The 12748-nt window shown below is 37.0% G+C and overlaps 1 protein-coding gene across 3 annotated transcripts in view; it reads right to left on the bottom strand.

Annotated features, from left to right (window-relative positions):
- NOL10 (nucleolar protein 10) overlaps positions 1-12748 on the bottom strand; it is a 90061-nt gene that overhangs the window by 31222 nt on the left and 46091 nt on the right. For all 3 annotated transcript variants that reach the window (XM_070799138.1, XM_070799140.1, XM_070799139.1), the window contains 2 exons: positions 4010-4136; positions 129-208 (listed from right to left, as the gene is read on the bottom strand). In XM_070799138.1, the coding sequence (XP_070655239.1) occupies positions 129-208; positions 4010-4136 (207 nt within the window). The remainder of the gene's footprint in view (positions 1-128; positions 209-4009; positions 4137-12748) is intronic.

Raw genomic sequence — 12748 nt, 5'->3', positions numbered from 1 at the left:
GAATATTATGCCAAAGGATAGATATTTTACAAATCTTAAGTATGTTTTATAAAAATATACGTAAGTAGAGAAGAAATGGCCACAAAGTGACTGTCAGTCACCTTAAATAACCGTAGCTTTATACTTACCTTGTGGTAGAGCCTTATATCCACGAAAAATCCATGCATATATGCCCGAAGAAAAGGTGATCCAATGAGATGTGTGAGCCCTGGGGGAAGTTAACCAGAAGAGGGCAGACCTTTATGAAATCCTGATTAAAACTCAGCAGTTTTTCATGGACTACAATTTGATTATAATTTCACTTCTAAGTAAAAATGTAAGGATTAGAACCACTAATCTTCTTTAATAACTGCAAAGAAAAGTTTAATCTACTTCAGCAACATTATCTTACTTATTTTTAACGTAACATTGTACTAAGCATAAAAATGATGGAAAGGTATTCATGAGCTATAACAGACTAGTAAAGAAGGGCTTCCCATACTACTGGTTCTCAGGTTTTTTTCATTTCATGAAAGTGAAGTCACTCAGTCGTGTCACTCTTTGCGACCCCGTGGACTGTAGCCCACCAGGCTCCTCCGTCCATGGGATTCTCCCGGCAAGAATACTGGAGTGGGTTGCCATTTCCTTCTCCAGGGAATCTTCCTGACCCAGGGATCAAACCAGGTCTCCTGCATTGCAGGCAGACGCTTTACCCTCTGAGCCACCAGGGAAGCCTTTTATTCCATAAGCCAGTTTTAAATCTAAAAATAATACTGAGATTCAACACTAGGTTGTCAACTTTCATATTGCCAAGCAAGAACAGGGCCGGGGTAGGGGCGGGAGTGAGGTGGGGGAAGGAGATGGCCCGTAATTTCCAAAAACAAAAGAAAAACTGTGTCACAACAATAATGTAGGAAGGGTATGTGTTCCCCCGAAACAGAATAACTGGCAAATGTATACCAACACATGTACTATATACACACATACTGCATTATGGATGAATGAAAAGTCCAATGCCAGTGAGTGTCTAGCAGCCCTGCTTTAAAGAGTATCTTTCACAGGGTTCCCAAGATTTAGTAGATTTCATTTACAATTAGTGGTGCTGGGGGTCACCTAAGGATGCCCTGCCTATGTCATAGAAATTATTAACTGCAAATATTTACACAGAGAAAGGTTACGAGAATATTCATCTTCAGAATAAGATCACCTATGAAATAATTCACATGAACAGCAGCTTTAGTTGGTATAATACTAAGTGACTAAAGTTCCAAGGAAAGCGTTACCCTGAGATCCAAATTTTAGAAATAAACAACCCTCCAGGGCTACAAATAATGTCTAGGTAAAAATCACATAGGTGTACAAAACCTAAATAGAACAACATGAAAAGGTAAACCTAAATTTAGGATAATTTCATAAGGTAATTATAAGCCTTGGTCAGAAAAGTACTTTCCTAGAATGTTAGGTCAATAAAACTCCATTGTTTGAATTAGCACAGTGGAAACTTAAAGGGGCAGTGGGGCTGGCTGAGCCTTAATGAAATGTCCAAACGCACAACAATCTGCATTGAGGTTCCTGCACATGTGTTTTTATAGTTTTTTATTTCCTCTATTAAGTATACAGAACTTATATTTGTGGCCCAGGATTACTCCCATTCCAAGTTAGGTCATGAATAAAATCCAGCAGGAAGTTTTTCATATTAAAACAATTCTAAGGAGAGATCTGGCATCAGGTTTTCTCATCCTTAGCTCCAGAGAACACTAGTCCCAACAGATCTTGGAGGAAGACAAGGTTCTGTGACTAAGTAAGTTTCCTCCCTCCTGGTGATTTACAGTGTATAATGACATTAAAGGCTCAAAGTCCACAGTAGAGAAACTGAATTAACTTGGTTAAACTGAACATTCCTCAAACTTATTTGCCCCAAATCTCTTAAAATGATAGGTAACATTATGGATTGTTTAAATACTGTACTGAGTAATTTTCAGGCATGATCTGATTCATTCTCTAAGCAACTTGATGGGTAGGTGTCATTATTATTATTATTTTGTAGATGAGGAAACCAAGGCACAATGTAGTTAAGTAAACTGGTCAAGTCACAGAGCTATTACGCGGTAGAGGTGGGGTGTGAGCCCATGTCAACCTCTCTAAAGCCTGTATTAGCCACTAAGCTGCCCACCTAGCACTTCTTACAGAAGCAGGGATCCACGAAACACATTTTAGGAAATGGCATGGTACGGGACATGCTAAAGGCCATAGCTAGGAAATGACAGAACTTACAAGTTTTCAAATGCTATAATCTTAAGAAATAAGAGAAGTCAGTTACATGGCCTTATTTTTACTTTAACACAAGCTACTTATGTTAAACCAATATAACCAATGGCTAATTTATATTAAAAGATAATAATCTACATGAAGATGATTTCTAGTATAATTTATTTTGTTGATTATTATATCTATTTCCATAGTCTTAAAAACAGGCAGTGTGGGGACTTCCCTGATGGTCCAGTGGCTAAGACTACATGCTCCCAATGCAGGGGACCCAGATGTGAACCCTGGCTGGGGAACAAGATCCCACATGCTGCAACTAAGAGTTCACATGCCACAACTAAAGATCCTGTGTGCTGCAACTGAGACTCTGTGTAGTCAAATAAATGCATAAAAAAATTAGCATCTGAAGAAAAAAACTGGCAGCATGAATGTATTTTAACAAAACGTATTTAAATCTTTGTAACTGCCTTCCTCACCCAAAACAAACATAGTCAAGAGATTGAAAAAGCACCCAAAATATACTAAACACAGTAGTTTTTAAAAATTCACAAAATAAAAATGTCTTTTTATTCTCCAGTATAAGAATGTAGGTGAGTGTCACACAACCATACTGTAAAAATTATGCTGGAGATATTTAAGAAGGCATTTCCACAGAAAGATCTATTTTACCTTATTTCATCCATAAGTCACTTTTCTAAAGGCTAAACACAACTCTTTTCTTTTTAAACACATTAAAATTTAAGGAATTATTTTGGTGGTAGCTGGCAGAAAATAATTTTTCCTGAATTAATTGTGCTAAATTATATGGTTTAAATATAAAGTTTAAGACTCTGGTCTAATCTGTTACATGATTCTATTTTCTTTTAACTTTCAACTGCTATTGTATATCTCTCTGTTCTAAAGACAACTAAGCTGCCTAGGCTTGCAGAGAATGGATCCTCTTTTCCTATTCTCAATAATTTTCTATGCAGCCTTTTCCCAAGAGAACAAGATTAACAAAACCTACTCTCATCCTGCAAACTAGTGCTAGTCAACTAAGACAAGTATGGTCTTCAGGGTATCAGAGTATGGCTGAGGCTAGTTAAGAGCACAGACTCTAGGTTTAAATTCTAACCCTCACATTTACCACCACTAAAGCCTTTGGGAAGTTACTTTAATCTTTCCATGCCTCAGTTTCTTTGCCTATAAAATGAAATCATAATAATATCCACTCCACAGGTATGAGGATTAAATAAAATGTATATATAACATTCAGAATACTGCCTGGGCACATGTAAGCCCTATTTTAATGTTGGCCATTATTAAGAAGCATTTTTGGTTTGTATTCTTTAAACCCAAATAACAGTTAAGGTTCTACATATTTGAGGATTCATCTCATGGTTTCTAAGTTGTGGATTAGGTCTATTAATAAGCAAACCTACAAGAGAGACAAAAATCATTTACGTGCAGTCTCTGAGATTTCTCACAATCTTATTATATTCAAATAGTACTTGAAAGAAAGTCACTGCTTCCTGGACTGGTATTTTCCTATACACAGGTGGTAGGCTAAAAAAATTGTTCCTCACTTAACATACAAAAACACTTCAGTAGATTGAACTTATCTGAATCTTCTAAGTAGACACTATATGTTCCATGTTTAATACCTGATTTGTCAGAAAGAGAAGATCTGCAACATCAGATAAATGTGACTCCATCACTTTTGATGTTCAAAATTCAAAACAAGTAGAAATAATTTTATAAACATTTCATCATAATTTTCTTTTACCTAAATTTTCAAGGTCTTTCTTGGTGACAAATTTGTAATCATCATAAACTGTGCTTTCTGGGTTCTCTTCTAATTCCTCTGTCAAGTTGTCCAAGAAGGAGCACCACCTGGGAGCAGGACCCAAAACCTGCCGGGTTGACGAAAAGTTAGCAGGTGTACACCCTCATCATATCAACTAAGAGCCAGTTATTTTACAACCAGTTTCCGTAAATATACTTTTAAAATCCTTGATTCCATCAGAAGTACTGAGAGATAAGTGCAAAATGCATCATCAAGTCTGTAATGGAAGAGAATAAACAAAGCAGGAAGAAGCTTAGGCTTACAAGGGAAAAAAAATCTCAGTCTGGGATACAATGATATAAATGAATATTCTTACATGAGAACTATGAAAAATAAATAATAATTCAGGTACTAAGAATAACATCCATCTATATAGTTCCACCACCTCTCTCATTCAAAACATAAATAGAATTTACAAAGGCATACACTTGGCATAGCAGATTTTTTAAGTTTGTCATGCATGACAAACAAAAGTCTAAACAAAAGGAGAATCATCCTTTCTTAAAGAGTTTTCAACTAATGACTTGATAATTACATTCTATCTTGTATGGTACATTTCATTTAATTGATGAAAAAATTAAAATCCTGTGTATAGAATTCTTCAGATTTAACCTAAAACGGGTGGCCAAGATCCACAATTAGTCCCAACGAAAGGCTGAGAAACAAAGGATTAAAGAGGATTTATAACCAAGTAATAAAATATGGATACTTCAATTTGTAACCCAATTACTTCCATAAAATAATGATTGTTTTTCACTTTTTTGCCCTTGATACAAATCTTTCCCACCAGATGCCTCACCCACTGAGGTCAACATTTATCCCAAAGGAAATAACACTCAGCAGGAAAGCCAAGCTCATGGTAGAGGCTTTCAGAAGAGAGAACTCTGGGCTCTTACAAAATGGATCTACCTGCCTGTGTATTCTGTAATCAATTAAACAGGGGGGAAAAAAACCAAAACTCATAGTGGAAATTATTAAATCTAGCTTAAACTTTTTAGAGAAAGGAAGGCAGGAGGAAGAGAGTTAACATCAAAGAAAAATGGCCCCTAATATTCTCTTCAACCATTAAAAAAAAGAAAAAAGCAGATGTTAGATATAGCCATACTAATTTAGTTTTATTATTTTGCCTGATTAGAAAGAGAGTGATCCCACCACTCCTGCCAAAGGCTATGGGGCTCATGAACAAGAAAAACAACTCTTAATGACCATTAAAAAGTACCACTGAGAATTTTCTTACTAGCATAATCTATATAATTCTTAAAAACAGAAGGAAAGGTCTTGATATACTAAGTGGTTTGACTAACCATAAAAGACAAATCTTCAAGAAATGCAAGGCATTAAAAAAAAAAAATCAATGTAGACCACTTTAAAGAAACTGTTCTAAAATTAAGCAATTTTAGGACAGTTGCTTGAAGTCAACAAATACTGATATTAATTACTACTAGATATAAAACACTGTGCTAAACCAAAGTCCCCGACCATGGTCTTATCCCCCAAGGAGTTAAAAAACCTAACTGGAGCAGACAGTGTGTATGAGTGTGCACACGCATGCACATGCACACACACTCAGCTGCTTAAAGCAACGGACTGAGATTGCACTCAGTCCATGTGGAAGACAAATGAGGGCCAGATGAAACAGGCTGGGCTGGGATAAGTATATCTGAAAGGACTTCCGGATGGAATGAACATGTGAGCAAGCTGGGAAAACTACGGGGCATCTTCTGAGAGTGCGAGTTTAGGCACCGGAGCTACAGAGGAATCTGCTTTCCATCAGTCACAAATCTGCAAAGTGCCGCTCTACCACGTGCTGCTGTATGACCCAGGTCAGCAGTCTCCTCTTTCAGAGAGGAACAAGGTGTATTCACTATTAGCACTTTTCCAGGACGTAAGATCCAAGGTAGGTTCTCACGGGAGGGTCCAAACTTCACCTGTTTTAAGTGCTTAATTTCCAGTACCTAGAACATTGCCTGCCAAGTAGCAGGTCTTAAGTGTTTCATAAATAAATCGATTCATACATAAAACACATATGAATGCATTTAAGATTTCCAAACAAGACTTAAAGGGTCTTGTCTGGCAAAAGTATTTTTTTAAATACACAATAGTTTCACATTTAAACCTTAAATCAGTCATAAACATGGGGTTCAAAGACAATGAAAAGATAGTACTCTGTTTACTGACTATTCTTGGGGGAGGAGATGTAGGAGTATCAAAATATCAGACCAGATCTGAACTTACTTTCACGTGGTTCTTTTTTATTATGTTTCTTGATCGTTATCTGGATTCTAATGGAATTGTTTCAGATTGCCTCTCTAGGGACAAGTCTGGCTAGGTAAATAATCTCTGCCATCAAATTCACGACCATCAAATTTTACAGGAGGAAATAGTTCCATCAAAAACAAGAAAGTCTAATGGGCTGATTTTATTAATCACGTTTCCCTACTTCCTACTCAGAGAAAAAAACATCAAAATGATGATAACAAAGTTGAAATTACTGATTTAGCTGGCATTAACTAGAGGTTTTATCCACATAAGAGCTTTCCGCAAAGGTCTACCCCCAATTAATTGCAAAAACAGTGGTCAGCTTAACCAACAAAGAGGGTTTAACCACATCATGCACAGCTCTGATGTATCTGTAATGACCACAGTATTCATTCATGTGTAAAAACTCCTCACCGTCCTTACTCATAAAATGTTAATCCTTCAACTAAGATTTTAAAATAAATCAACTTATTCTTAAAATTCATGCTTCACAACTTGAAGAAAACATCTTTTTTTTTTTTTAACAACAGACGTACTATTACTACTATCTCAAAAGTTTCTAGGTTTTCTGTAGTATCATATTGTTATATTCTCTACTGCGGTCAAAACTGATTATTCTTTGATGATCTACATTTTTATGCACTGTAAGAGTTTGTTTCAGAAACTTGGTGAAGATTCTTCTATTTTAAACTTCAGTGATCTGTCAATGATCTTCCACTGTTTATTCATAAAGAATTTTCTAAAGTCACAGGTCAGTAAAAGTACAGAATTGGAAACTGACTCAACAAACTGCTATAAAGGATACTGAGGTGTTTCTCGGCAATTTTAATGACAACCAATTTAAACAGAAATACCAGTCCTCCAAAAGAGGAGAGAATCTTTATCGGCCTGCTATGGGACGCCCTTGACTCAAATGCAGCCAAGTATCTGCTTGCTCTAATCCAATTGGGCAGAAGAACCAATTTGAAGGTACATGAAAATACATGCCACGTGCCCAAGATTATCTGTCTGCATGATTACAAGCTACCTGTAAGAGGTTAACCATATACTCCTAGTTTAAAACCGCAAAATTCTCATATATTCTGGAAATGGACAAAAATGATGAAGAGTGGGGAGGAAAGGCAATGAATAGTAAAATTCTCAGAGAGTTGACAGAAAACAGTATCCCTTCCCTTCTTCTTCTTTTGAAAAACCACTGTGAAGCACCTAAAGCTGGGCTAAGGCAGAACTAAGCATTGAGGATTACTGGATGGATGGTTTTAATAGATCGAGGGTGATTAACAATTATTGACAATATTAGAGACAAAGAACCAACTGTACTAACTCAATATAGATGACAGTTTTTTCCATTTACTTATAACAACACTGAGAGTATTTCCTACTATTAATCTAAAAGTCACTAACAATATAGAACAGCAATTAAATATGAAATTGTTATCTTGAGTTTTAAACTAATTATCTACAAAACAGTTTAAAAAACTTTAGTTTACTCCATTTAGTAGAACTATATCAGCATACAATAAATAACTTCTTTCTTTTTTCACAGTAACTCTGAATCAAAATGGGAAACTAACTGTATGTAAAATACCCAAGTGGTCTAATACATGTATCAGTTAAAGTTTTCCCCTACTAGAATTTTAACCCATATCTAATGTGGACTCTGTTACTCTCACTGTAAGGCAAATATTCTTTATTAGAAACAGCTGGGGCCAAAAAGCATCTGAAACTCACTCAGAACCTTAGGCTTTTCAAAAGGTAACAGAGTATGTATACTGCATTTATATAAAGTCTTCAGTGGTGTCTGGGTCAGTGGTCCATAACTAAACACATTAAAAGTTTTCTGAGGCAAAATCCATACATCTTCATGCTAGTGATCTGGATAAACAGACTAGAAAGACTCTTGCCATTACATGTCAGATTTGAGTCCTAATGAAGCATTTCTGATTTTGCCGCCAATGAGTTATAATAAAACAAAACAAAACAAAAAAACAACTAAGAGCTTTTTGGACTTCAGAATGGCAGATCAGAGATGATGGAGTATACTGTACTGTAAATATCATTAACCACTATTAATGATAATTTTTCTAAATGGAAAGCCTGTACCTTCAGAAGGGGAATGGATTTTGCCAACTAAGACGACCAACCCTGCATACATAAACTCAAAGGCAAGCTTCCTTTTCAAACTTTCCCTCCATTATTAGCTGAATGACACCACTAGCACCAGCATGTATTTTCAAATTCTGACAGCTGGGGATTACTAATAACCGATCATAAATAAGCCTAAGACAAGAGAGACAGCTGGGTGAGCCAAGGGAGTGACCATGAATTTGAGCATGTAATTGCATTTGCAACATAATGAGCTGCCTAATTGCATATCCAAGTTTACATGCATTTGTGTGAGTAATTATGAGTCATTTAAAGGTACCTTACTTGTAGTGCTTTGTTCTCTCATTCCTAAAAATCAGATTAGCAAAAGAGCGATTTAATTTTAATATTTAAAAATATTAATTTTAAAAAAGAGAAAAATTATTATCTGCCATGGTTTCAATTCTCATTCCGTTTTTGAAAAGTAGGTTTAGCCACTGAGATAAAATGATAATAAAATAAAATAATTGTTGTTTAGTTGCTAAGTCGTGTCCGACTACAACCTGCCAGGCTCCTCTGTCCATGGGATTTCCCAGGCAAGAACACTGGAGTAGGTTGCCATTTCCTTCTCCAGGGCATCTTCCCCACCCAAGGATTGAACCCACGTCTCCTGCATTGGCAGGTAGATTCTTTACCCCTGGGCCACCAGGGAAGCTCGATCATAAAATAAGGCCAGGTGAAAAGGAAAAAGTAAGATCACTTACGCCACCCTACCACCATCAGCCGACAAACACTTTAGTGGCACACTAACTATATATTACCTCCTCTCCCTCCCAAGCCTAGTTAAAATGACAGTAAATCAATATAAAAGATAATAACCCGCAAGGACAAAAAGAACAAAAGAAGAAAATACAGTGGTTAACAGATTTAACACAGTATAAATTACAGAGGTAATAACAAAGAGGAGACTAGATTCTTTCCTTAGAGTCCTTGAGACCCAGCACTCCCAGGCTCCATGTATCTGGGAAGATGGGCCCAAACAGAGGGGAGATGACAGAGTTGATGAGGCCCCTTAAGAAACCAGAGGATCATTCCCTGGAGACAGTGAAGGAAAGCTGCTCCATGTGAGTGGATACCCGGCAGTGGTGACTTGAGCTGTAGGGCTGGAGTTGGCAAACTAACTGGCAGCCTACACAAACTCCTGGAAGGCTAGGAGCCACACTCGTGCTGCTGGGCTTCCATCCCTGCCAGTCGAGACCCCCAACACTCCTGGTGAGAAACTGGTGGATTCTCTATAGAAAACTAAAGATCCCCAAAGAGAGCCTTCCCGATGTCCCTATCTGGGAATTCTCCAATACAGGCACAGACCTCATTTTATTGCACTTTTATGATACTATATTCTTTAGAAATTGAAGGTATATGACAACCCTGCGTTGTCAGATGACAAGCTGTTGATCCCTGGGATCAAGAAGATCCCCTGGAGAAGGAAAGGGCAACCCACTCCATTTTTCTTGCCTGGGAAATCACATGAACAAGAAGCCTGGCAAGGCTACAGTCCGTGGGGGTCACAAAGAGTCAGACACAACTTAGCAACTAAGTACAAATGTGCGTGCTCAGTTGCTTTCTTGGCATCTCATGGACTGTAGCCTCGCCAGGCCCCTCTATCCACAGGATTTCCTGGGCAATAAAATTGGAGTGGGTTGCCATTTCCTTCTCAAGGGGATTCTTCCTGACCCTGGGATCAAACCCTATCTCTGGCATTGGCAGGTGGATTCTTTACCACTGAGCCACCAGGAAAGCCCCCTCTTTTTCAGCAATAAAATATTTTAAAATTAAGATAAGTACATTTTTTAGACGTAATGCTCTTGCACACAATATAGTATAATGTAAACATATCTTTTATATGCACTGAAAACTAAATGCATATATCCACTGGAGATCTACTGACTTTGAGCTTGGTGATATTCAGAACATGCAAGCTTAGTGAACACCAAATAGTCCAGCTAAATTGAGGAAAAGGGCTTAAAAGAATTACTCTCAAGTGAACCACAGCCAATTCAAGAGAGCAAAAATCTTATTCAAAACCATGACATTCCTTCATAAACCAAATATCTTCAAGTTCTCTTTTAAGTATTCAAAGCTGTACTATATTTAACCTAAGTATTTCTAATTTGAGTTAGAATGAAAAACTGTTCATTTTTGCTTTTTCCAAAAATTGCAAACAGTCATTAAATAGTATGAAAAAGTCCTCAGCTTCCATCTCCCTTCAATGCTCAAGATAAAAGGAAGAATCTTAACATGGTCCCTCTTTTTCAAAGTCCATTGTTAAATGGGACAAACGTGCTCTCGTAGGGTCTCCTCTCCATTCTGTATGTGCTGCCCTCTTCATTCTACCCTAGACAGCCAGACTGTGGCTCTGCAGCAAATATCACTGGATGTTTATCAAGTTACACTTGAAATTCCACGCAGTTTCCTCAAGTTCACATCCAGAGTCTACAGCTCCAAAGACTCCAAGCAATGTTAAAATCCTCTGCTTCCAGTCTTTTCCGGTCCCAATTTCCTAACTATGCTAAAAATGCATAACCTTGACGGCTATGTCTGCACATAAGAATACACGCAACAGCCCCATGGGTGCTAAAGGCACTTGGCCAATTTAATCATTTGAGAATGTATTTATCTTTTTGATCACACACCTGGTAACACCCACTCTCCAAGATCTTGTTTTGTCATTTTATTCCTGCCAGGAGTTACACAGATGGTTTTAGTGTGCTATCCTGGTTACCACATCAGCAGTTTCCTGGTTCTATCCTACTTCCTTACAGGCAAAGGAATTTATTAAAAATTTTTCAGCATATTCTGATGCCTTCTAATTCTAAAGTCCATGTAAAATCTAAAGGTATCCTGAAGAAACTTGGCAGAGACATAGGAAGAGTAAAATGTTTTAAAATTAAGGTTACACTCCTCAACACTGATATTTTTTTTTTTTTTTGGAGGGGGGGAGTCCAAAAAATATTTTGCCCCAACATTTAGCAGTTAATATGTATCTACAAGGTGCAATGTGGAACTAGGAAATCCTGAAGAATGTACTTTAAATTCAAGCAAAAGAAGATTTTCCATATATTCCCAAAGAAAGCCAAAGTAGAGCATTATATTGACAGAGCAAAAGAGGGTAGAAGAACCCAAGTTCAATTCATAATTGAATAAAATGTAACAAACCATAATGCACTTAAGTAACTTTCTACAACCCAGGTGGAAAGTCTATTTCAGATTTTACATATGCATGTTCCCCACTATGATGACAGACCGGATTCCTACAGATGACAATATAACGGCCCTACTAGGATATATGGTATGTGTGTGTATGTACAAGGTTGTGGGAAGGATGTAGTATGTATATTGTATTAATCTTTTTTTTAGTGAAGTCTTAGGATAGATTTCAAAAACTTGACATAAATCTAATCATTTTCAAAAAGAGAAGCGCTTTACAAGGAAAAGCATACACATAATGACATCTTCAAACTCAGAATGAAAGGAAAGCTATGTCGTTTGGTGGGGGGAGTGATGAAAGGGAAAAGATCACCCCCTGTAGCAGAACCAAAAACTGGACTCCAAAAATCGGACTCCATGGCAACCAAGGCAAAAAGTGATGTATAATAAGGTAGAGGGACATTATTTACTTGATAAAAGAAGCATACTGAGATGTCTGGAAAGAGAAGCTCTCTTTTAGAACTAAACTTGAGAAGCATTTCATAGATCTCTCTCTAAGGAACTCTAACTGGACAGTATTTCTTTAAAACAGGTTTACAAAAGAAACTTCATATGACTGTTAAACATCAAAGAAGCATTAAACTATAATTTATGAAGGTCCAAGTAACATGATCCAAGCAAACAGCTTGATGACCTGACTTGACTCTGTGTTGTCCAACACAGGAGTCACTAGCTACATGTGGCTGCTTAGACTTAACTAAGATGGAATAAAATGTAAAATTCAGTTCCTTAGGCACACTGAGCACATTTTAAATGCTCAATAATCACACATGGCTATTTGCTGCCATGTTGGACAGAGCAGATCTTGGAACATCTCCATCAGAGAAAGTTTTTCTGAACAGCACTGGTTTAGAGAACTCAAAGAAATGAGTGGTGAATACCCATTAATAGGAAACTAGGCAAATAAATTATGACATGCTTATATAACGAAATATTGTGGAATCATTAGAAAGAATGGGTTTACTTTATATTTATCTGATCTGATCAGAATAATATTGATAATACCATTACATGACAAAAATCTCTCTCAGAACAGTATGCACCATGAGATCCCGATTCTGCAAAATC

The sequence above is a fragment of the Bos indicus genome, chromosome 11 (genome assembly GCF_029378745.1).
Source record: "Bos indicus isolate NIAB-ARS_2022 breed Sahiwal x Tharparkar chromosome 11, NIAB-ARS_B.indTharparkar_mat_pri_1.0, whole genome shotgun sequence".
In the NCBI taxonomy this organism is placed as follows: domain Eukaryota; kingdom Metazoa; phylum Chordata; class Mammalia; order Artiodactyla; family Bovidae; genus Bos; species Bos indicus.
The sequence above is the reverse complement of the archived record's forward strand: the minus strand, read 5'-3'. Positions and strand labels throughout refer to the sequence as shown.